This window comes from Diceros bicornis, chromosome 36 (assembly GCF_020826845.1).
Source record: "Diceros bicornis minor isolate mBicDic1 chromosome 36, mDicBic1.mat.cur, whole genome shotgun sequence".
In the NCBI taxonomy this organism is placed as follows: Eukaryota; Metazoa; Chordata; class Mammalia; order Perissodactyla; family Rhinocerotidae; genus Diceros; species Diceros bicornis.
In genome coordinates this window covers 642,573-668,311 of record NC_080775.1, presented here as the reverse complement: position 1 = coordinate 668,311, position 25,739 = coordinate 642,573, and the positions used below count along the sequence as shown (strand labels likewise).

Here is a 25,739-nt window from a genome sequence, read left to right as displayed (position 1 = left end):
AGGCACTCCAGAATGAAGGTGCACCAGCACACAGGTCTTCACGAACCAGAGCATGTGAGTGATGTGGTGGGACTGCAGGTTGGAGCTGGGTGGTGGAGGGTCTCCAGTCTCCTGCTAAGAAGTTGGACTTGTGTTCAGTAGACAATGCAATAAGTACTATTGCCTATTTTTGAGGGAAATGAATGCTACTGTGCTTCCGGGAGCCACCTCCTGCCACAGGGTCAAATAGATGGGGGCGAGGGGGACCAACTAGGAGGTCATCAGAATGCTCCAGGCATGCGTTAGTGGCTGAACCGGGAAGAGTGGTTACAGGAATGAAAATGAGGTCAGGTGACCAAGACTTTGTGCAAGAGCCTTGAGAGGATTGGGAAGCAGAGGGTGTGTGAAGACTGAGGAAGACAGAGAAGTCTCAGGCGACCTTTTCTAGCCTGGATAATTAAGAAAACAGTAGAAATTATCACAAGTCAGGAGAAAGCTGGCTTAATTTTGGGCTTGTGGAATTCCGGGTTTGGGGAGGGGGTATGTAGGTGAGGTTATTCAGTTGGACAGTTGGAGGTGTGAGATAGTCTTCCCCAAAACGTCAGGACTAGAAGCACAGATTTGGTAACCTGCCCCACAGAGGTGACACTGATGCGGTGGGAGCTGATAACCCCGGAGGAGAAGGCACGCAGAGAGGAGGGCAAAGGGCCAAGGACGGAATCCCAGGGCGAGCATGGCGAGGGCGCAGGGAGGTGGACCCGGGAATGACGACAGGAGCCTGCAGTCCGAGGAAGGCTGCATGGGTCCTGGGCACCAAGTGTGATTGGACCTCGGCCTTTCAGGGCTGACATGGAATGTGGAGATGAGGTGACTCCATCTCTCCTGCAGCCTCCTTTTCACAAGTGGGGAAACTGAAGCCCAGGCAGAAGCACTGATCAGCCTAAGGGCACAGGCGACCTGGTTCTAGATCCAGAATCAGGAACTTCCAACCTAGTACTCTTTCCACGGCCCACGCCGTCTTTTTACCCCCCCCAAAGTATTCACACACATACACACATCAGCCCTCGAAGACCCAGAACACTTGAAGTTTTAAGCTGCACGTTAGGCCGCGGCCTCAGCGGTTATTTTTGCCTTAAGCCAAGGGGAGGCGAGGAGTGGGCTGGGCGGGGAGGCACCGCCGGGTCGGTGCTCGCGCCCCTCGCCCCCTAGCGCGGCCCCGGGAGCGCGCACTGCGCCGGCGAGGCCATGTTCCCGTCCCGGCGCGCGCCCCCGTCCCCGTTCTCCCGCCTCCGGTGCGCGCCTCCGCCCGTCCCCGTCCTGCTGCGCGCCCTCTCCCCGGCCCCATCCCCTGCCCTCATGTCCCGTGCGCTCCCCCTTCCCCGCCCCGGTGCGCGCCCCCGTCCCCCTCCCCGCCCCGGTGCGCGCCCCCGTCCCCGCCCCCTTCCCCGCCCCGTGCGCCCCTCGCCGTCACGCGCGTCGGCGGAGCCGCCGGGCCGTGAGCGCGCCGGGCCGGGGGCGCGCACCGGGGCGGCGCGGGGGCGCGGGCGCGACGCCGCCGTGGCGGGGCCGCGCTGAGGAGGCGCCGGAGGAGGGAGCTCGCTGCGCCGCGCCCGGCCTGCCGCCTCTCGGTGCGGGTCCGCGGGGCGCGAGGAGCGGCCGAGACCGCGGCCTGGAACAAAGAGAGGCGCTGGGCGGGGGCGGCGAGCATGGCGGACCGCAGCCTGGAAGGCATGGCCCTGCCCCTGGAGGTGCGGGCCCGGCTGGCCGAGCTGGAGCTGGAGCTGTCGGAAGGTAACAGGCCCCGCGCTCGGCCGGGCCGCGCTGTCCCGGGAGGGCCGGGCGCCGTGGTGCCCGCGCCGGTGCGTGTGCGCCCGGCCCGGCCTGCGGCTGCTGGTGTCGTCGGCCGGCCCCGCTGCGGCGGCCTGGGCGCGGGCCTGGCGCGGGCGGAGCGGCCGGGGGCCTGCCCGAGGGAGCCCGTGTCCTTGGTCGCGTCCGTGCGCTGCCCACCGCGGCCCATGGCTGCACGGCCTGATGCGCCGCCGGCCTTATTCTCATGCGAAACTTGTCGTTGGACTTGAGGGCTTCATCCCCGTGTTTCAGGCATGCTGGTCTTCAGACAGCTTGTCCTGGCTGGAGGAAGATAGTACTATTGTTCCTGTGTGCGATGTGAAGGTTGGGTAAAATCGTGAAACCTCCTCCCTCAGGCCAGGCTTTATGCCTCGCTCTCATCGTCGCATATTTAGAATTTGTGACAGATTTGCTACAGTGATTTCATGGAGTGTTATATACGGTTTCTTATTTGCTCGTAATGGTGGGATCATGTGCTCAACTGTCATAAGTTTTAGATCGGGTTTTGCTATGTCTTTAAAAAAAAAACCAGTCAAGTTCCATAATGTTGAATGTGTAGTATATATTGAGTATTTGCCCGGCTCGCCCTGGAAAGGCCACTAACATAAAGTGGTGGGGCGGGGATAGGCCGGTCGCCACGAATTTATATTTGGAGCAGTTTAGCTGGTGAACTTGTGTGTGTGAGTGTGTCTGTGTGTAACGGTTTTGTGAGGGCCGGGAGCCAGAAAGTAGATTCATTCGTGCCAATTTTCATCAGCAGGGAGGAGCTGATGTTGACTTTATGTTTTCCTTTTTAACACTTTCAGGGCGAAGAAGAGAATAAACGTGGGGGCTATGGTGTGGTATTAACTGCCTTTCCGGATTTCCAGGGACTGGAAAATTTTATTTCAAATTTAGGGTTCTGCAGGGTATTGCAATGTTCTGTAATGTGAAACAGTCCCCCAGGAGGAGGAGACTGCTTCCTGGACTCTCTTTGCTGAGCAGACACTGTTCTGACTGGTCGAAGATGCTGAGGGCCTTGCTTGGACCTCAGAGGACCAGGGGCAGGAGATGAAGAGTGCAGCACCCAACTGGGGACAATAGTTACGTGTAAACTGGTGGATAAAGTGTGCAGTGTGGACGATTGTGTGAAGCGATGAAGTCTCTGTTAGAAAACATTTGCCCGAGTTCTTTGATTTTGTCAGTGTTCAGATGGATTTTCTCCGTCACTTTAGCAGGCCCTCTTAGCTGCAGTTTCTCATCTACACCACTGTTGTGTTATTTACAGCACCCCATCATTCGACCATTATCTCTAAACAAGCACTTGTGCTCTGTCTGTATTCCACTAAAGTTAAGTGTCAGTACCCCATCTGTGTTAACAAAGTGGGAAGCCATCTGAACTCAACAGGATTGCTCCACCTCCACTGTCAGTCTGGAAATCGGCTAGCATGTGCTTCTCCCAGTCTGGGACATGCTCAGGAATGTGTGTCCTGGCCCTCTGCTGCACTGGGAGTGGTTGCTTATGAACATGTACTTAGGCACACTCACCTGTGAGATGACACTCACCTGTCACCAGCACTCACTCTCGGAGGCCTGCTGCCGATTGGATGGCAAAACCACTTTAGACCAAGATGTTTTGAGTGAACACCTTGTGTTTGTACAGATTTTTTAAAAGGGTTTAATGAGTTTCTTATTGAGTGTCTGGGCAGAGAAAGGGGTGTGTGCGTTTTCATGCAGGAAGCTCATTATTGTTTTTCTTTCTCTGTGAACCTCGCTAGACCTGGCCTGAACACTGAAGAATAAGAGAATCAGAGGGTTGTTGCTTTCGCTGGTCCAGCCTCAGCCGCCCCCCTGCCGCCCCCACCCACTAGCTGTGTCATCTTTGACTTCCTTTGTCCATGCTGAGTTGATGGAGCATTCTTTAAGGTCATTTGGAATTTCATGTCTTGTAACCACATAGAGTAGTTTTACTGGCTTAAATTAGATGAATCAACTTGTTTTTCAGTATTGCTTAATGGGAACCAAAGAATGGAAGGATCAGAGATCTCTGTCTCTTTACATTGTGGAACTTAAAAAAATCCCCCAACATATCCACTTTCAAAGTGAAAAGTTAAAATGACTTTTAATGCTCAATTATTTAAGTGTATTGCTTTCACGTTTTATCTTCAATCAGGATTCATGTGGAGAGAATTCTTTAAATGTCTTCATCATTTTATTAAAATATCGTGGACATATACGTGGAATTTCCAGTGCTCAGTTCCTCCAGAGGAGGATGGAAAAACAATTCCATTTTAAGCACATAATATAGGTTGAAAAAACAGAGTAGACCATTATCTCAAAGTTCCTATATGGCCTGCCAGCCGTTAGTGGGTGTACATTATCTAGATTTGTAGACCCTGGTCCAGTTTTGGTTTGCACTGTCTGCTGGGTGTTGTTATGGATACTGATGTTTTATTTTATTGGGTCATTGTTTGGTGAAGAGCTGCAGATTGACTTCTTGGCTGCAGGAGATTTTTACTCCTGCTCTGCTGGTTGCCTCCTTTTTTCTCTCCACGTCTGATACTACCCGGTGCTTCCCTCACTGGGGAAAGCTAGGCTCCTCTCGCTGTAGAACAGCGTTGTCAGCAAAGAACAAGAGCTTTCTGTGGGGAGATGTGGCAGGCAGCCCCTCCTGTGGGCACTGAGAGCCTCCAATCCACATGTCTGGCTAAAGTCCTTGGTGTGGGGCCAGGGATTGTCGGTCTGCTCAAATACTTGGGACTGAATGTGAGACGAGGGGAAGAAGCCACGCCAGTGAGCTGGCTGCCTCAGGATGCCAGGTGGAGGAGTGGGGGCTCCTTTCTCCACACTCCTTTCCTTAAATCATTTTTTTCTTCCCTTCTCTTACCTATATTCTTGCCTTTTGGAATTGTGCTTTTTTCTTTTTGGCTTTAAGGGGGCCTAAAAATAATTTCATTAATATGTGAATAAACATTATGTGGCTTAAGGAAAAACTTCAAATGGAAACACCGAGCAAAGTAGAGAGGAAACAGAGAACTACTCAATAATGACAGACTCACGTCTTATTAAAAAACAAAATCAGTTGTTGATTGCATTTGTCAGTAAGTTTCTCTGTTAAAGGATGCTTATTTCCTGGGCTGTCCATACACTGGACTTGCAACTGTGGGAGGAGCTGTTCCCACTCTTTCAGGAGTAGCTGAATTCTTACTTTGGTAGAACTTAGGGAAATTGCTTTGTGATATAGTCTGTGAAAACTGATGTTTGCAGAAGAGATGTTTTTTACAAAATATATGCCATGCTTTACACTTTGTGGCTTTTTGGTTGTTAGTATGCCTATTAACTTCCTCACTTCTGCTTATGGGAGTTACTCAGTTCATGCTCTGCTTTGCTAGTTAATATACCCAGTTACTTCGGCTATGAGTTATGTTCCATCATAGAGTCCAACTTAATGTTTTCTTAGTAAGTGTGAAACTGTTTGAGGAAGGAGGTGAATGCTAACTTAAATATCAGTTCTTTGTGTTGGTCAAGGAACCAAAAAAATTTTTTTAATTGCCGAAGAGCAATTCACATGCAGCTTGTACGTTTCTGTCACCAAAGAGTAAAATCTTAAAGAGATGGCCAATTGGAAGGTCTGTAGATGTTGGTGTTATCATCTTCAGAGCTGTTGGGCACAAGATGACACATACACTCTGCTCTAGAACTCAAGTTCTGTCCCTTCCTCCTTCCACCCCCCGGGGCTTTCTTGGAGGTCCCTGTTGCTGCAGAACTAACAGCTCTGCTAGAGCTTAAACCTTGGGACTGCCTTCCAGAGTCAGGAAGAGAAGACCCAGCCATCTTGAATGCCACCCAAACTTTGTGTACATTCTCCTCAGTGAAGGGAAATAGTTGACTCTGGAAAACAAATGTGTGAAAACATGTTTTCTTCCAGAGTCTCATTGGTAATTTGTTGTAATGGGGAGAGGGGGAACGGAAGAGGTCAGCAGATTCAGGGAAATAGCTGTGACGCTGCTCGGAGCCACTCCACCTGGAATCAGGCCTCGAGATTGTTAACAAGACCTGTTTACTTTGTTACATCCAGCTCAGAGTCGTCACAAATAGCTGTAAGTATTGTGGTGAATGAAATGGAATACTTGGCATGATGAATATAAACATTGTTACCTGTATTTAAAAAAAAAATTTACAAAATGGCAGCATTGATATGTGTGGGATTTGGAATGTGTGGACTTGAATTTTAAGAGTTCTTCAGAGTTATGAAAATAGTTAAATATGAATGTTCTTTTCTCGTTGAATAAATATAGATGTCAAATTTAGCCAGGAAGCTAGGAAAGTAAACACACACACACACACACACATTAAAGGTGCAGATCTGTGAGATTGTTCCAAATGCTCCTAAGATATTTGTAATGCTACAGTCATGCTTCGATCTGAACTTTATGAGGTCAAAGCTGTAACAGCGACTCTATTTTGTTTTATGTTAGGCCCACTGGTTTTATATTCTTGTTATGGTTTGGAGGCTACAAGCTGTTGGATGTTATGAGTCACTTTTTGCCTTCCTCCTCCCAGCCTTTTTCAAATGGGTTGTCTCTTTTTTTAGCGCTGATTTTTTTTTTTAAAGCAGTGATTTATGGGATGAGTTATAGCATTCTTCTGAATTGCAAAGAGAATGTATTGGATAATCTTAGTTTTGATGTCATATGTATGGACTGACTCACCAGTTGAAATCCTAGTCACATCATTAAGATAATTTCTAGTTCTTCTCATAATTACTCAGGCACCTTAAAAAAAGCAAATTCCTGGTTGCAGTGAGTTGACCGGGTTTTGCACATAAGTATTTATCCTGGGAAGGGGGACGTTTCCTCTGCTGTCACGTGGATGGCACCTCGGGTGCTGTTTTACGGGATAGTGCTTTCTCTCACTGCAGTATCTTTTTCTGTAACCTCTACTTTCAAGGTAGAGGTTTCAACTTTTTTTTTTTTTGTGAGGAAGATCAGCCCTGAGCTAACATCCATGCCAATCCTCCTCTTTTTGCTGAGGAAGACCGGCTCTCAGCTAACATCTATTGCCAATCCTCCTCCTTTTTTTTCCCCCCAAAGCCCCAGTAGATAGTTGTATGTCATAGCTGCACATCCTTCTAGTTGCTGTGTGTGGGACGTGGCCTCAGCATGGCCGGAGAAGCGGTGCGTCGGTGCGCGCCCGGGATCCGAACCCGGGCCGCCAGTAGCGGAGCGCGCGCACTTAACCGCTAAGCCACGGGGCTGGCCCTCAAGGTGGCCAACTTTAATTTCCCTCTTCTGTGATTTTTTGTGTCATACAAAGGTTACCTACTATTGTTGCCAGTGCTCTGTTCTTTCTGCTAAGAGGGTCAAAAACTTGTCACATCTCAAAAGAAGTAATTGCATCCATTTGTTGGTGATGATAATAAATAGCGCTCTCATAGAGGAGATTCTAAGTGGGACTCCCAGCTGGTGTCGGGTAAGGATAGAGGAGTCAGCATGCCACGGGATCAAGTATTCATAGTCTCTGAGCATACATATACTGCACTTCTTTCTTCAGGACCCAACTGGGGTATCAATTTTAATAAGCCCCTCGGACAAATAAAGTGAGAAAATGCTAAGATACTGAGTTGTAAAAGCCAAAATTACGACACGCAGTCTTCAAGTTTGTCCAAGATAGTAAGGAATGGAGTCTGTGATTGATAACAGGTTAAATAGATCTTTTTCTTCTGGGCTGCTGGTTTTAAATCGTTTTTTTGCTTATTAGGTTACAGACTGTTTCTTTGTCCTAATGCAAAGATAGAAGACCACAGGCCAGATCCAAACTAGTTCTAGTTCACCAGAGAGGGAGATTCCTTACATACTTATCCACAATTATGCACAATTTTTTTTTTTTTTTACTAAATTATCTGGTTAGTCATCACATATTTTTTCTATTTTTTTAGAGAAATATAACATTTAAAAATGTAAAATAAAAAAATTATATGTAAACATATTATCTCTTCCACATGGGCCACTTCAGATCCACCAGTCTCAGGTCTGAGCCCCTGGTTGAGGAGGAAGGCATTCACGGGGCTGACTTCCCTTCTGGATCCTTAGTCCTGCACCAAGAGAAACTTCATTCCAAAATCACAGGAGGGATTCTGCTCGTGTTCTGACCAAACATCTTATAAACATTGCTTGCCATATGTCAGGAGTTCATAAGACAAATAAAGCTTTAGGGAGGGGAGAGGCCCACATGTCCCAGACTTTCCTTAGTCAGTACACGGCAGTCACCCAAGGGCAGGTCTTACATCTCCAGGCGTTTGTGGATTTGTTCTGGTCGCTGCGTTGCGTTGACATAGAGCCGTGATTTCTTGACTTCGTCACTTTTGGGTAAAACATAAGCATCTATTTTGAATCCTTGTTTTATCCTCCATTCCGCTTTCTCACCAAGCTGAAATTCATTTCCCTATAAAGATGAAGATGGTATGGATCTACCCGGATGATCTTTCTAGGAAAGTATCAAGAGATGCTTCCTGGGCAAAATAGATTTTTAGGCCAGTTTACCTGAAGTGAAAATGGAAATGTACACTGTGTTATTAGTTAACCTTACTGGAAGATTTTGGGTCTTATTTATGAGTAAACTAATACAAATAGAGCTTATTTGTTATATTGCAAATAGAGCATAGCCAGTTATGTCACTGTTACCCATATGGTGACAAAATGCAGTTTGTAAATCCTCATATAAGGATTGCAGCTGAGAGCAGTTGCAAAGCCTGATATTGTCAGAGGAAAGGAACAGATGACATCTTTTAGTTGGCCAAATGCTTTAGAGAGGACGGGTCTACTTAGGAGCCATCAGTTCAATTTGAAGGGGTTGGATTTTAGTTCACTGGGAATTTAAAGCACAAAAATACATTTTTAACTTGTGGGTGACCTTCTTTTGTGCTTACCGAATCTCTTTGAGTCTTTTTCTAATTCTTGTTTGCAGGGGCTTGTGGGGGGGGATCTTGAGATGTCTCTGGGCTGAACATGAGTCCATTGAGAAGTCCTCTTCTTGTTTTTCACACATCAGAGAGGATGTCAGGGCTCTGCTGGTTCCACCCCTCACAGCGTCATCTGGGGTCAGCTGGGTAGTCTCTCCCAGCCTCAGTTTCCGCAGCTGTCAGATGAGGTCAGTAACCCTACCCTTCAGGGTTGTAATGAGGACCAACGAGGCAATGCCACAGTGTCTGCGTGGTAAATGTCCACTTCCGCTCTTTCCCTCCAAGCTGCTGGCCGCTGGGACAGAGCTCCCTGGCCTTCCTATTTCTGGCCTTCCCTCTCCCCCAGTTAATCCAGGTGATTTGAAGTTACAGTGACTGAAAGAGCGGCCTTAGGAAAAAAGAAGTGAAGGAGGAGCTGTCCCAAGGCACAGGCATGTGTGGGAAAGCACTTTTACTTTGTGCTTGGAGGGTGCACTTTTTTTTGGTGAGGAAGATTAGCCTTGAGTCAACATCTGTTGCCAATCCTCTTCTTTTTGCTGAGTAAGATTGGCCCTGGGCTAATAACTGTGCCCATCGTCCTCTACTTTATACGCGGGACGCCTGCCACAGCATGGCCTGATAAGTGGTGCATAGGTTTGCGCCTAGGATCCGAACCTGCGAACTTAACCACTATGCCACCAGGCTGGCCCGAGGGTGCAGTTATTAATAGATAGTACCTGAGCACTTACTGTGTACTCGGATGGTTTTAGAGCCTAATTTCTCTCTCTCTTTTTTCTTTTTAAGACAAAACTTGTTCATTCCTGATAACCTCTTTGAGTCAATACCCCTGGGAAGGACATCCTAGCTCAGGTTCTACTCCAGGTGTGTCTGGGAAGGACATTCTATTTAAGTTCTAGTCTTGTCGTGTCTCGGGACTGCTTTTGGACCTCAGAGCTATTCTCAAAGCTTCCTGGAGGAGTTTCCAGAATATCTGCTGCAGTGTTCCCCTCTTCTCTCTGCTAACTGCCGGCAAAGCACAGAACTCCACCGGCTGTGCCTCTGAGACATCTTCTTCCTGGAAGTGGGTGTGTGTGGAGAGAGGCCGAGTGACACCCCTTCTCGTCATGTTTCTGTGTCTGGTGATGTGTGAGCACAGATGTCGGCTGACAGTGCACCCTCCAAGTGCAGGTGGGACCGTGGGAGCCCGGGGTAGTTCTAAGGGGCCAGGCTGCTCCTGAGATTTGGAGCCCGTATGGGCAGGGGCTTGCTCTGGCCGTGTGGCTTGAGGCCCTGTCCCCTGCTTGCTGAACACCCCGTGTCATCCTGGGGCTCTATCCTTTGCATCACCCTGGCGTCACACGAGTTGACCTCCGTTTGGGTTTGTGCGTGTGAGTGGGATCATTTCCTTATTGACTCTCGTAAACTTCTTTTAAAATAAAAACCAGAGATAGAGTTTGAAGCCTCCCCCCTTGTGAACTTACTGGTATCACAGAAGTTATGGCCTCAGTTATGTATAATAACTGACTATTTAAAAGTAACCTGAAGTAATGAGGTAGAGCTGTACTTCAGGCTAGATTCTTAAGTGTTATCTGGCTTTGAAAACATCTTTTGTTTTTACTTATTTTGGCGAATATAATGGATGCCTAAAAACTGTTGAGAGGTAGTAATACGAAATAATCTTTAAGCAGCTACTTAAGCAAGGGCGAGGTTCTATTAAACTTAAGCCAATAAAATAAACCTATTTAAAACCAAGGAAATAGGGCCGGCCCCGTGGCTTAGTGGTTAAGTGCACACGCTCTGCTACTGGCGGCCCGGGTTCGGATCCTGGGCGCGCACCGACACACTGCTTCTCCGGCCATGCTGAGGCCGCGTCCCACATACAGCAACTAGAAGGATGCGCACGTATGACATACAACTATCTACTGGGGTTTTGGGGGAAAATAAATAAATAAAAATTAAAAAAAAAAAAAAAACCAAGGAAATAGCTATCAACTTGTCAGGGTTGAAACTTTGTTATTGATGTACATTGTAATGTACTTGTTACTAATGTTCCTCTCATGCCCACAAGTTACTGTTGCCGTGCTGTGACATGTAGGGAAATTCTGTAAAAAATAAGACTTGCAGTGTGGGTGGGTTTTGTTGTTTTGTTTGCTTTTAGCTCAAGTGAATATAGTCTTATTGTAATGGCTAGGCTTCCCCCATGGACCACAACATTGACATGGGCCAAATGAGAAACAGCCCTTGCCCATTATTTTGCTGCTGAAATTAGAGTCCAAACTTTGAGAATTTCTCACTTAGTTACTTGTACAGAAATTACTGTGAAAAGGAAGTAGAATTGGCTTTTCTTCCCCTCTCCTGCTCCCAGTAGATGGTGATGAATTATTACTTAGATGTCATACTAGTAAGGGATTTATAATGCCTATTGGTATTTTAGAATTTCTTGCCTGTTATTAGGAGGATCTGGCCCTGGACACGGGGCAGGGAGCAGCCTGGATTTTGCTTCCTTGATGACTTGAGTTTTGTGTTTGACACAAACAGGGTTCTGGATCAAATCTGCCCTTTATGGAAAGTGTTTAAGTAAGACAGGGGCTTTCTGAAAGTGTCGTTCTATATTCTGTCTCCTGTGAATACAGAAGAGCAAGGCCTTGGGGAAGGAATTGGGCAGAGGATGGCATGGGCGGAAGCGTTCCTTGGATGGTCTGCCATTTGGTAAGTAATGGAAGTCTGCTGGTTAGGAATACTCACCCAGGGATAGGAAGCTCGCTGGGCTGACTACATCAGTGGGGTCATAGGGCAGTTGTGATAACTGTGATTTATTCTTGAATGATAACGTGGGAAGAGGAGCAATGTTTGAAACATCAGCGTGACTTGAAATAAAGACATAAAATAAAGCTTATAATTGCATGGTGCCTTGTAGCTTGCAACTGCTTTCATGTTGATCCTGTTTAGTCCTTTTAAAATATTTTCTAGGGAAATGACATTATCGTCTTTGTGCAGATGAGGAGACTGGATTTCAAATGGTTACCAACTCATCATGAGCCTTGGAATCTTGGTTCCCTGACATATTTCCAATACCACGAATGAACTGATAAGACCGTACGGCTTTTGAGAGGCTGGCTTTCTTTTGAACCACAATTGGGGACCCAGACTTCACCTTTTAGACCAGCACCAGGAGCTCTATGGAGTCCTGGGTACTCTGGGAGGGTAAGGGGTGGGCAGTCTATTCCCAGCTCGAGCAGCAATGAAAACGCTCGCATTTCCATTCCACTTGGTTACAATGGGGTGGAGGCTTATGCTGCACATTTTCTTAGCTGGCTGCCTCTAGAACTTTCCATTTAAAATCCAATCTGTCATCTAGGGAGTGGATGCATGGGTGTCCACTGTACAACTCTTTACATTTTCTGTATGTTTGAAATTTTCCTATGTTTCTCATGGAAGAAAAACAAAAAAATGCCACCACTTTGGGTTAATTTTTCTGTACGGCATCCTTTCAAATCAGGAGGCTGGATATGGTATGGTTTTATCAGAAATTTTAGTCTTTTTGGTCAAGAGATAATGCTGTTAATTCTTGGTTGTGTTGTTTTCGGGAAAGAAATTCTAAATGAGCTTCCAGGAATAACCTCTTCAGCATCTCTACAAGAAAAGAGCGGCCTTTCTCAAAGCTTCCCTATTACTAACCAGGAAGATGGTGATCATGTTTAAGCAGCCACCAGTCACTTATGAGGCAATCAATTTTTGTTTTTTTTTTTTTAAGTCGAGTGCCCTTATTCCAAGTGAAGTGCCCGTTCTCATCTTCTCCAGTTGTTGCAGGGATGGGGGCCACATCTAACGGATGTGAACCACGCTCATCTCTGGTCCCCAGAGAACTGGACTCTTGTCAGTGGGAATGGCTGGTGCATAACTTGGACTTTTAAATCACATGTTGTGAATACACATTTTTTTTGCTGTGAACAAAGTGTTTTATCTGTGCATGGTGGAGGATGCTTACGTATATGTCTGGCCACCATTCACTGTGCTAAGCACTGCATTAGGTGTCTTACATATATTACCTTGTAGTACTTATAACCCAAGTTAAATTACATTTGTCTCACAGAAAAGGGAAACATGTTCAGAGAGGCTGCCCAAGGCCACGTGGCCGAGCAGTAGGTCCAAGTCGTCCTGCTTTGTGCTTGAAGCTCTTTCTGATGCTGCCTGCTGTCTCCTTTGCACATTACAGCTTTCCCGACGGAGGCCGACCCTCATGCAATAAGTTAGGCAAATCCAAAGTAGGAAATAGAATTTTTAAAAAGATACCAAGTTTTGTGGTATATGTGATTTTTCTTTTTTACATATTTACTTTCATATACCCTAAATGATATATGTTTTTCCACCTCATGTAACAATGAACTTAATTACCAGCCATTACTGGTATAAAGTTCTATGAAGGATGTTTTAGGAACCTGCAGTCTCAAAAAAAATCCTTTATTTTCATAACTATAATTTGCTTAATAAAGTTGTTGGGATTGTGGCTTTCTTTTGTTATCCTGTTTTCATTTTTATATCCTTGAGAGGAAGCTATTTAGTGATTACTCGTAATTGTGAAAATAATCTAGTGATTAGAGAATCTTGTTAGGACAAATCTTATAGCTTCCTTTCCTTTATGTAAATAAAAAAATCTGAATTCAGGTAAATGTTGGCAGGAATGACCGTGTTTAAAACGGATAAGATTTTTGTGTGACATGTGGTCATCCTCGGATATTGTCTCAAGAAATATTCTAGAGCATCCGTCTTTATTCTCACTAGTCTGCACCCTCCCCTATTCCTTGATTATTCCCATCCTCACCAGAATTTTGAGTCCCTGTATGCAAGATGGTAATTACACATGCGCATGCGTGTACGTGTGTGCATGTATGATGCCTTTTCCTGTAATGGGCCGTTGAATATTTTTGGACAGTACAACTTCCCATTTCCTCGGTCAGAAAACATGTAGCTCCTCATTAATAAAGATAGATGTTCTAGTATCAGGAGCCCCTGAAGACTTTTCATGTTATAAAATATGATAAATTCTACAAATAAATTCTAGAACAAAGATGGTCTTGTGTATTATGTATTTATATTGGACTTCCTTGTAAAAAATGGTGTGAATACTTCCCTATGTATTGGAAATCACATGACAGAAACGTGCTTAAACAGAAAACATGGAGCATTAATTCTGTCTTCAAATCATTTTTGCATATTTATGATTGTACCTGTTCTATAGGTTATGAAAGCCACTCAATCTTGGCCTAGCGAGGGCCATGGTTATCAGAATTAAGGGAAATAAGATCATTTGCCAGTTTACGTATCTTAAATCTAAAGCTGCCCCTTATATGCATAATAACCCAATCTTAAAAAAGATGCAATTTGACTTTTAGTGGATTATATTCATTTGGTTATCTACGGTTGAATCATTACACTGCATTGTGAATGAATTTTATTTTTCGATTTATCCTCATAGAGTGGTTCCAGAAGATCAACTGTAGGCTCAGACGAAAGTGTTAACATTGTTACTCATAACTTAGACTAACTCTTGGTTTCTTCATCATCTTGTGAAATGATAACCATAGAGTCATGTGTTTAATTTCCATTTATCACTTTGTTCTAAATTCTAAGTCCTTCTTGGGTGATCTCTTTCTCCCCCTCTTCCACTTGCTCCATCCTTTCTTCTATTTTGTCTTCTTTCTGACCCATAGGCTCTGAATATGTGATACGTGTGTAGGGGGGTCCTGATTGCTGTGAATCTTTGGTAACCTGTGGAAAGTACTTTTTTTTTTTTTTTTGAGCAAGACACCTCTAAACAAACTTTCAATTGCCTGTATATCACCTGTTTTGTGATCTGTCTGTGGAAAGTTTTAATCCTTTTTTCATGGGGTTTCGGCTGATCTTTCTCTGCCCCATCGATTCCTCCACCCAGCCCATATGTACTTAAGCTCTGCTAGGCTGTTTAAATGCAAAATAATTAAACAGACCCTCTATGAATAAGAAATCACATGTTGCCACATAGATAACCTTCCCTGGCTTTTTTTTTTTTTTTTTTTTGTGAGGAGATCAGCCCTGAGCTAACATCCGCCAATCCTCCTCTTTTTTTGCTGAGGAAGACGGCCCTGGGCTAACATCGGTGCCCATCTTCCTCCACTTTATATGGGACGCCGCCACAGCATGGCTTACCAAGCAGTACTTCGGTGCGCGCCCGGGATCCGGACCAGCGAACCCCGGGCCGCCGCAGCGGAGCGCGCGCACCCAACCGCTTGCGCCACCCGGCCGGCCCCAACCTTCCCTGGCTTTTGAGCGTGGATTGTATATTCTTCCTGTGAGTGGCCCCGAGGATCTTGGCCTTTTTTTGGGAGCACCTTGCAATGAAGTGGATATAAAATGTAAAATTGATTATAGTATTATAACTCACAGGGTGGACGACAAAGATGCTTTAATCTGAACACCAACTGAAAATTAGGATACATTAGGTTTGGATGTTGGACGACCTTTTTGACAAAAGCAGCTGGTTTTTGTCATACCTTGAAAGCTGTGCTTACACTCTTTTCTGTTTTATACTTGGAATTTCTACAGTTCCTAAAGGAGATAGATGCTTATTTTAAGGGGCTAAATTACTTTAGCAATAAAAATGCTCTCTGGAGATTTAGATCGAATAGGTTTGCTGTATTTGTTTACTATTTATTTAACACCGAATATAGTGGACTTGGAAGTGGCTGAACATGCCCCACCCCCATGTTGGTATGTACTTAGGTGGAAGCGTTTATATACATGCAAACATACATACATATGTCTAACTAGTACAGTTAAATTTGATTCCAAAGTTAGGTAGACGTTGCTTTTGCCATATGAGAGCTTTTGAATTGTCTTCCCTTTCCTTAAGCATTTATTTCATCAGGAATTTATTGAGTGAGGCTCTATATTAGATGCTGTGGGAGTGGGGACAGCCGTTGTTATAATCCAGGAGGAGACACGACATAAGCCTGTGGGGAAGTTCAGTATTGATAGAAAAGAGAAATGAGCAGGACCTACCACAAGTCAGTGTGGAATTAGATGCCAGATGAGTGATGTCAGCAAGGAGCTCTGGGTTCAGAGGAAGGACCTGCAGTGTGCTGGGAGGTGGGGGTGCTGGGCCACTGCGGGGCTGGAGGGCCAGGCCCTTGGCTTTCCAGAGGCCAGCTGGGTGGGGGTGTGGCACCTGCCTCTGTGGCCGCCCAGTGCTATCTGTGGGCTCCTGTGTTGGGGTGAGGCATGAGCTTGGGCCAGGGGTCCGGGGCACTGAGCCTAATGGGAGGATGGCCTCTGGGCCTTGCCTGGTTTTCAAAGGCACACGTGAGTGACTGGGGCCTTCCTTTGATTTTCTCTCTGTGCGTCCTATCCAGCCGAGTGACTGTACAAGGGTTGATGTGTGATTTTTCACACTATGATTTTGAGTAGAAAGTTGGCTTCTGAATATGAGGCTCCCTCCTTGCAGATGACCTTATTTGACCTTCCCACTTTCCGAGCAAGGTTATGGAAGCGGGAGGTGCAGGGACTTGCTGAAGGTCGCCGTCAGCGGCAGAACCCGGACACAGTCCCCTCACGCGCGCCGCGTCCTCCGCCGGGGGCTCCGCGTCCGCACACGTGCTCGAGGCCCCGCGTGGGGAGGAGGCCTCGGGTTCTCGGTGCGTGCGCGTGAGTGTGTGTGAGGTCGGGGTCCGCGTGGACTGCGCTCCTCCTGCCCTGGGTGTTTCAGGCCAGTGCGGGGCTGCCCCGCTGACCGTCGGGCCGCAGCCGTGTTGGGGCGGGGTGGGGGGCTGTGTGTGTCTTGGTGGGGGGACCTGTCTTCCTCTTGTGTCCTCGGGCGCCGGGCCTGCTGTGGGCTTAGGGGACAGTCTAAAGGCCCCCCGGGCTGAGGGCGGCACGGTGACCAGTCTAACCCCGGATGACCCAACAGTCGTCCAGTCGTCCGTGAGGGAAGCGGAGCGCAGGGCTCCCTCCCTGACAGGGATCCTTGTCAGGGTCCCTGACAAGCCGCCCCCCGTCCCCCCTCAGCAGCCCCGTCCCCCCTCAGCCATCTCCCGGGTCCCTCAGCCGCCCCCTCGTCCCTCCTTCAGCCACACCCCCGTTGCCCCCTCAGCCGTCCTCCCCCAGCCCCCCTCAGCTGTCCCCTGTCCCCCCTCAGCCACCCCCTTGTCCCTCCTCGGCCGCCCCCTTGTCCCCCCGTCCCTCAGCCGTCGCCCCCCCCAGCCCCCCTCAGCCGGACCCCCGACCCTCTGCCGCCCCCCCAGCCCCCCTCAGCCGGACCCCCGTCCCTCTGCCGCCCCCCCAGCCCCCCTCAGCCGGAACCCAGTCCCTCAGCCGTCGCCCCCCAGCCCCCTCAGCCGGCCCCCAGTCCCTCAGCCGTCGCCCCCCAGCCCCCCTCAGCCGGCCCCCAGTCCCTCAGCCGGCCCCCAGTCCCTCAGCCGTCGCCCCCCAGCCCCCTCAGCCCGACCCCCGTCCCTCTGCCGCCCCCCCAGCCCCCCTCAGCCGGACCCCCGTCCCTCTGCCGCCCCCCCAGCCCCCCTCAGCCGGAACCCAGTCCCTCAGCCGTCGCCCCCCAGCCCCCTCAGCCGGCCCCCAGTCCCTCAGCCGTCGCCCCCCAGCCCCCCTCAGCCGGCCCCCAGTCCCTCAGCCGTCGCCCCCCAGCCCCCCTCAGCCGGACCCCCGTCCCTCTGCCGCCCCCCCAGCCCCCCTCAGCCGGACCCCCGTCCCTCTGCCGCCCCCCCAGCCCCCCTCAGCCGGCCCCCAGTCCCTCAGCCGGCCCCCAGTCCCTCAGCCGTCGCCCCCCAGCCCCCTCAGCCGGCCCCCAGTCCCTCAGCCGTCGCCCCCAGTCCCTCAGCCGGCCCCCGTCCGCCCTCAGCCCTCCCCCGCACCCCGCCGTTGTGACCCCGCGGCGGCCGTGGGAAGTTGTTCCCTTTCTGGGCCAGGAGAGACTTCCTGTGCCGTGAGACGGAGAAGGTCTCCTCGGGGGTCCGCTTTCAGTCAGGACGCGCTGCTTTCCGTCCAGGGGTCGCGTTGTCCAGGTGGGATTGAGAGTCTGCTCCTGGCGTCGCCGTGGACTTGCTGTGTCCCGAGGAGACTGAGCGTCCGGCGGCCGCCCCTCAGCCGGGCTGCGGTCCGGGTGAGGTCAGGGTGAGGTCCCGGTGCGGTCCCGGTGCGGTCCGTGAGAGGTCCGGGTGCGGTCCCGGTGCGGTCCGTGAGAAGGCCGGGTGAGGTCCCGGTGCGGTCCCGGTGCGGTCCGTGAGAGGTCCGAGTGAGGTCCCGGTGCGGTCCGGGTGCGGTCCCGGTGCGGTCCGTGAGAGGTCCGGGTGCGGTCCCGGTGAGGTCAGGGTGAGGTCCAGGTGCGGTCCCGGTGCGGTCCGTGAGAGGTCCGAGTGAGGTCCCGGTGCGGTCCGGGTGCGGTCCCGGTGCGGTCCGTGAGAGGTCCGGGTGAGGGCCGGGTGCGGTCCCGGTGAGGTCAGGGTGAGGTCCGGGTGCGGTCCCGGTGCGGTCCGTGAGAGGTCCGGGTGCGGTCCCGGTGCGGGGCCGTCCCGTGAGAGGCGCGGCGGCGCGGCGGCAGGGGTCGGGGCGAGCGCCGCCCGAGCCGCGAGGCGCGCGGCGTCGGAGTGTGGTCCGTGAATGGTTGTCCGTAAGCCGAGGAGGGCAGTCGGGGCCCAGGTCTGCCCCGTCCTCCTTCCCCGGCACGCGCGCCCTGCCCGCGCCCCTGGGGCTCGCATCCGGCTGGGCCTCTCTCCAGAGGCCGGGAGTGTCAGCTGAGACTGGTGGACGTGCGTCCTCGTGCACGTGTCGTTACCTGCCCCACACGCCACACGTCTTGTCACAGTGCAGCTCTGTTAGTGATCAGACAGCGTCCTTCGTGAGGAGCTGTACTGCACGACACTGGGTGCCTGTACTCCCGCTCTTGTGAACGAAGAGTGGACTATGGTAAAAGGATCTGTAAGCTCTTGCTGGGGTCCTCGTGGAGAGGATATTGGTGGGGAGGGATTTCCCCTTGCCCCTTGACACATTTCCATGTGTAGTTTTTGAACAAAGAACTTTTACATTCCTGTAGAATGAAAAGTGTGATTTACGGCATAAAATCTTCTGAAATAATAATGAAAATGTTGGCAATATAAACCAAAACAATAGTTGGTTATTACGAACAAATTACAATTTTTTTTGTGGGGAAGATCAGCCCTGAGCTAACATCCGTGCCAGTCCTCTTTTTTTTTTGCCAAGAAAGCCTGGCCCTGAGCTAACATCCCTGCCCATTTTCCTCCACAGCATGGCCTGAAAAGCCGTGCCTCTGCCTCGGTCCGCGCGGGGATCCGAACTTGGGCTGCCAGCAGCGGACCGCGCGCGTAACCACTACGCCAGAGGGCTGGCCCCCAGATTACAATTTTTATTCAAACTGAAAGAGAGTTCCCTGTCGTCTTTGCACGGGGAAGGCGACTAAGGCAGTCTGTTCTTCCTGCCGGTTTTCCTTTGGGGTCCTTTCCTGTGGCCAGCCACGGGGGCTTATCCCTCTGGCTGCTTCCAGTGTGGGGAGCTCAGGGCTTCTTCTCAGGTGTGACGTGCCTGTGGGGGGGGCACCCGTGGCAGATCCTGGGGGGCTTCCCCTCCTCTTGTGGGTCTAGGGGAGCATGATGGCTCTAACCATGCACCTTAACATGGGCACCTTCACCTGGCCCCCAGCCCCTGGTCCAGACCCCAGCTGGCTGTCCTGGCGCACGAGGCCAGCAGCCCACAGCACATCCCTGGCAGCCACCTGCGGGAAGTGAGTTCAGTTGTGACCTTCACTGCTCTTGAGCTTTCAACAGGTGTGGGCAGTTACTTGGGCCACCACCCTGACCTGCTTCGCTCTGTTTTACCACCTGTTTGTTCTTTCCTGCTGTGCAGAAAGATGGCCATTTATTGCAATGACCTGGGAAACTGATTCCCTGCCCGCCAACTCCGGCCTTCAGAATCGCAGTCTTGGGGTGGGGCTGGGGGTGTGGGTCCCCAAGTGATCCCACTGCAGACTTTGGGAGCCAGTGGCTTCTCCCACTCATTTGAAGTTAACCATATATTTCTTCATATAAGTGTATCACAATGAAAAAGAAGTAGAAGGCAGGAAATTCTGGTTTGGTCTTGACTGCTGCTCACCAGCTCTGTGAGCTTAAGTATTGTAAGCGTTTGTGGGTAGATAATGGTGTCCTATGCTTTATTTTCAACTTTCCCCGTAGGTACTAAAGGAATGATTGTAGAAGGCCAGTTTGAAAACTGAAATTCAGATAAATTATGTTATGTGAACTTTTATTTCAAATAAATACTACCCCCTCATTAATGCAGAGGACAAAGGACGCTAAGAGCTGCACTTACTTTCTCCATCACAGCTACCAGTCAGGGTACACAACAGTAAGAGTAATTCCAGGTGTTCTGTCAGCCTTGTTGGTAATTGCGAGTCCTTAAAGATTCAAGCACTGTATAAATGCTCAAGTGAAGGCTTGGATCGTCTGTAGAGAGAGGAAAAGGGCTTCTGTGAGTGATTTCCACCTGATTATTTACTTGTTTCAGCAGATTATGTTCAGGGATGTATGAGTGCTGTGTAAGATTTATGGAGTGTTCCTGGCATTAGATCCTATGAGATAAGCTTGGCTCTTGTTTTTATTTTAATCTCATATATTTCACCTGGTTTTTGTGATTGATTATTTTTGTAGAAAGCTCCTAGAGAGGGGAGCAATGTGAGATCCTTGCTCAAGGCTTCCTTGACTGAAGAACTGATGCTGTGGTTTCCATGAAGCAGCATTTCGTATGAAAGGGTGGGCAGGGGCGATGCCCAATCAACTTATGCCTTGTCACATGGTGATAAAAACACAGATTCTACAAGACTTTTGTAGTGGTAACTCAGGATCTTCCCAACAGCTACGTGTGTCATTTTCCTCTTGAAAAGCTAACTCATATGCTGTACTTAGAGTTTATTTAGTGTTATATGAAGTTTTCTGGAACTGTTAAAAATATCATTTTTCCCCACTAGAAGATATCATTATTGGATTCGTACAATTAAAAATCTTGCTTTAGATTACATAATTATTTACCCCTTCCCTTTTTTTCTTTCCATTAAAAATGTACCATTTAGTTATAGAATGAAGTTAATAATAAAATAAAGGTCACAAATATATAACATTAAAACGCTGTTAAAATAAGTATACTTTATAAGTCATCCAAAGGAAAAAAGAAATAAAAATGAAGATTGAGAGGACCCACTGGTGCAGAAATGTTATGATTATTTTTTGTTATATCCAGGAAACCTAAATCTTCTAAGCTCTGTGTTTTCTTTTTCAAGGTCAACTTTCAGTAGGGTCTGTTCTTCACCAGCCCCAGCGTAAAGAGTATAGGTGCTGGATAGATGACTGGGGGATTTGCCAGTCATAATTCAACAGTTTCTTATTAGTTGATAATTAAAATATTTCACACTTAGAAAGGTTTTTTTTTTTTTTTTTGGCGAGGAAGATTGGCCCCTGAGCTAACATCCGTTGCCAGTCTTCCTCTTTTTGCTCAGGAAGATTAGCCCTGAGCTAACATCTGTGCCTGTCTTCCTCTATTTTGTACGTGGGTCGCCGCCACAGCGTGCAGTGCATAGGTCCACGCCTGGGATCCGAATCTGCAAACCCCCAGCTGCTGAAGTGGAGCATGCGAACTTAACCACCGTGCCACCAGGCTAGCCTCACAATTATAAAGGTTTTTCATGAATTTTTTTGAATTTTATTACTATATTGCTTTAGGAGTCTGTGAGAACTAACTTTTCTGCTATCTATTAAGAATTATAACATATTGAAGTAAGACTTTTTCAACGTGTTGAAATAAGGTTTGTCTACTGCAAGGCATGATACTTTGCAAAAAAGGCAGGAGAAAGTTTATATGTTAAGTCTCTGAGTTGAATTATGCTGAAAACACAAGCTTAATTCTTTATATGTTTTGGATATTAACCCCTTATCAGATATATGGTTTGCACGTATTTTCTCCCATTTTGTAGGCTGCCTTTTCATTTTGTTGATTTCCTTTGCTGAGCAGAAGCTCTTTAGTTTGATGTAATTCCACTTGTTTAATTTTGCTTTTGTTGCCTGTGCTTTTAGTGTCTTACCCAAGAAATTTTTGCCAAGACCAATGTCAAGGACCTTTTTACTGGTTTTTCCAGTTTTATGGTTTCAGGTCTCACATTTAAGTCTTTAATTCTTTTCGAGTTAATTTTTGTATATGGCGTAAGATACTGTTCAGTTTCATTCTTTTGCATGTGGCTGTCCGGTTTTCCCAAAACCATTTATTGAAGAGACTGTCCTTTCCCCATTGTACTCATACAACTTAGTAGCAAAAAAGCAAATAAGCCAATTAAAAAATGGGCAGAGGACCTGAGTAGACATTTTTCCGAAGAAGACATTCATATGGCCAACAGGTACATGAAAAGGTGCTCAACATCACTAATCAGCAGGGAAATGCAAATCAAAACCACAATGAAATACCATCTCACACTTGTTAGGCTGGCTATCCTCAAAAAGACAAGAGATAGCAAGTCTTGGTGAAGATGTGGAGAAATGGGAACCCTTGTGCACTGTTGGTAGGAATGTAAATTGGTACAACCACTAGAGAAAACAGTATGGAGGTCCCTCAAAAAACTAAAAATAGAGCTACCATATGATCCAGCTATCCCACTCCTGGGTATATATCCAAAGGAGATGAAAACAGGATATTGAAAAGATATCTGTACGTCCATGTTAATGGCAGCCTTATTTACAGTAGATGGAAACAACCTAAGTGTCCATGGACAGATGAATGGATAAAGAAGATGTGGTGTATATAGACTGGAATATTATTCATCCATAAAAAAGGAAAGCCTGCCATTTACAACAACATGGATAGACTTAGAGGGCATTATGCTAAATGAAGTAAGCCAGACAGAGACAGATATTATATGGTATCACTTATATGTGGAATCTTAAAAAAAAAAAATCCAATTTTATAGAAATGGAGACTAGAAAGGTAAGTTGCTTGGGGCTAGGAGAGGGGTCAAAGGGTACAAACTTCCAGTTATAAGATGAATAAGGATCTAATGCACAGCATGGTGACTATACTTAGTAATTTGTTATTATATACTTGGAAGTTGCTAAGTAGATCTTGAGCATTCTCACCACAAAAAAACCCCAAACAAACCAGAGTTAGCTATGTGAGATAATGGATGTGTTAATTATCTTGATCCTGGTAATCATTCCACAATGTATATGATAACAAATCATCACGTTGCACACTTTAAATATATACAATTATGTTTGTCAATTATACTTCAAAGTTGGGAGGAAAAAAAGAAACAATCCTTTATATGAGGTTTCTCAGCCTCTGCACTATTGACATTTTGGGCCCAAGAATCCTTTGTGGTGGGGGGCTGTCCTATGCGTCATAAAACGTTTAGGATCATCACTGCTTCTACCCACAGATACCATTAGCACCCTCACTCCTAGCAAAACTGCTCCCAGTGGAGAATCACTGCTTTCCATGGCATGGGGAGACATGTAGGTTTGCATTACTTGATTAATAGCTGTTTCTAATTTTTGAAAATCTAGTTGTGTGACTGAAACAGTTGAATATCGATGTTTGGGTAGACAGGCCTCCTCTTGGCATGTACATCTCAACCTGTTCAGGCTTAAATTTGTGTACGTCTTTATTTTACAGAAATGACAGCTATTTGATGCATGGATACTGAGGTGTTTGCGTAGCTATGTGGCATATGTGCTAAAATGCTTCTGCCATCTGTGTTTTAGAAGGCACTCTGATATTCCTGCTGCCCAGGAGGCAGGGCTGTGGAGATTTCTATGTTCCATGAAGAGAATTCTAGGGAGGGAGATTCCGAGATCCCTTTGTAAAGAATCTCTGACCCACCCCAAAAACCTTTTAGTTAGGGAGATGTTTTCTAGTTTTGTTCTTCACTTCAGGGAGTGGAGGGTGTTGGACACCAGCCCCTTTGTAACGGCCTTGAAAGTGGTTACTATATTGCCTTTGGCCTTCGCACCCCTGAACCGGTTCTGGTCTGTTAAAGCCTTCCTTTCAGGCTTTTCTATTCACTTACCAATTTAGTTGCTTTCTTTTACCATATCCAAATTTTCCAGAATTTCCTTAAGCTGGGATTCAAAAGCTGGACGTAGAATTACGACAAAACTCAGCCCATGCCCAGTGCAGTAAGAGGGTTGTCCCAGCGTCCCCTCCCCATCCAGACCATACTTGCCCCTTGGAGATCTGTGCTGTTTAGTCGTGTTCACCATCTGCCCTGATAGGGTCCAAGATATTTAAAAATGTTTCCTAGACAGTAGAAACTCCTTTGTCTGATGTGATTGGAATCACTATGTTCAGTTAACTGAAGAGGTCCGAGCTAGGAATCATAAAGATGGTATCTTGATTCCTTACCTCAAACTATAGACATGGACGCTCCTCAGTCTTCTCATGTTGGGCTGAACCATCTTCTCAGAGTATGGTTCTCTGATTTTGGGCTATGGCAACTTTTTGGCCTAACCCATAGCCATGACATAGTGTCTTACTGCTGGTTTTGATTTCTCTAGAAGAGAACAAGCAAATGCTTGAGAGACAATCTCAGTTTAGAGTCTTAGACTTAAAATATTTATTATTTCCCCTAATGTTTTATCATTGTTTTGTCCACACCTCATTTGAAGGCAAACAAAAATTTTTATTTAAAAAAAAATTTCCTATATCAAGTCTTTGTGAAAACACTCCACTTTTCATGGAATCAGTTACTCTTTTTGGAGTCGTATTTTATTGGTTTAAGTAATCTTTAGCAGGTACAACTGGCGCAAACAGATTTAGGAACAAACACACCTGTTTCGTGATCAGCGTGCATCTCAGCTGGTGAGACAGAGCAGGTGGGGCCACGAGTGGGAGAATTCGAGGCTGTGGCATCAGTGATCCTGCTGCAGGGAAGGAATGGGGGTGCTGCTCATGCGGGAGGCAGCCACTCGTCAGGATGAACTCTTCACGCTGCTAGTCCTAAGCTCTTGTTTTGCAGCTGTTCACTTTTTCTGGCAATGTCAGAAAATTATCAGGAAAGATTTTTTAAAGAATGGACATTCACTTAAAATGTAAAAGTATGTAGATATTCCCTACAGTGCCTGTAGAAGGAACTGGGGGCCTAGGAATGATTGCAGGTATGACACAACCTCTGTGGGAGATAAAATGTGTATGAGCATAGCTGAGGCCAGAATGTGGAAGTCATCAACTATCCGGATATTAGGGAGCCACGAGGGGTTTTTGGAGGGAATCATGAGGTGTTCTAGCCTGTGCTTCTGCTGGATAGTGTGCCGTGGGGCCAGGAGAGGTAGAGACAAGCTCAGGGGTCATTCCCTAGTGCGGCATAGGGTGCTGAAGGCCTGAACTGGCTGGTGGGAGGGAGGAAAGGAGGAACAAGGGGTGGAGAAAACAAGTGAACTGACAGGACTTAATGACTGAATTAGGGGAGAAAAGTGGAGAAACAGGTGGGGGTTTTGAGGCTGGGTAGCTAAGGTAAGTGGTGGCATTTGTTGGAAATGAGGAGCAAGTCTGGGAGGAGGATGACGAGTTCATTTCAGACACGACTTTGAGATGCTTCTGGACAGCATGTGAGCTGAGAGTGATGCTTGAGGAAGACATCTGGACTGGAGTGGATTTGGGAGTCGTCTTCACAGAAGTGCAGCTGACTGGCCAGAGTGGACTAGGACCTACAGGTAGAAAGTGAGGAGGCCAAAGGAAAGGGCACGTTTAGACGTTTGGGAAGAAGAGTCAGAAGAGTGGGAAAAGGTCCCAGCTTAGGGTTAAGGGAAGACTTGGAAGGTGCAGCTCATCGGAGCCCAGAGAAGAGAGATTTTTCCAGAAGAGAGTTCCAGATGTTTCTGAAAATCAGGAGGGCAAGGACTCAGCAAGGGCATTCCACTTGAGGCCTGGGAGGCTGCTGGCACCTGAGAACAGCAGTCAG

The 25,739-nt window shown here is 47.6% G+C and overlaps 1 protein-coding gene across 6 annotated transcripts in view; it reads left to right on the top strand.

Moving 5' to 3' along the window:
- The first annotated feature begins 1,509 nt into the window (after nucleotides 1-1,509).
- DIP2C (disco interacting protein 2 homolog C) overlaps nucleotides 1,510-25,739 on the top strand; it is a 443,076-nt gene continuing 418,846 nt past the window's right edge. For 2 of the 6 annotated variants that reach the window (XM_058532328.1, XM_058532330.1), the window contains exon 1: nucleotides 1,526-1,770. In XM_058532328.1, the coding sequence (XP_058388311.1) occupies nucleotides 1,686-1,770 (85 nt within the window). In that variant the 5' untranslated portion in view covers nucleotides 1,526-1,685. Of the gene's footprint in view, nucleotides 1,771-25,739 lie in introns of all 6 variants that reach the window. The other 4 variants (XM_058532326.1, XM_058532331.1, XM_058532329.1 and 1 more) reach the window with 3 other exon arrangements.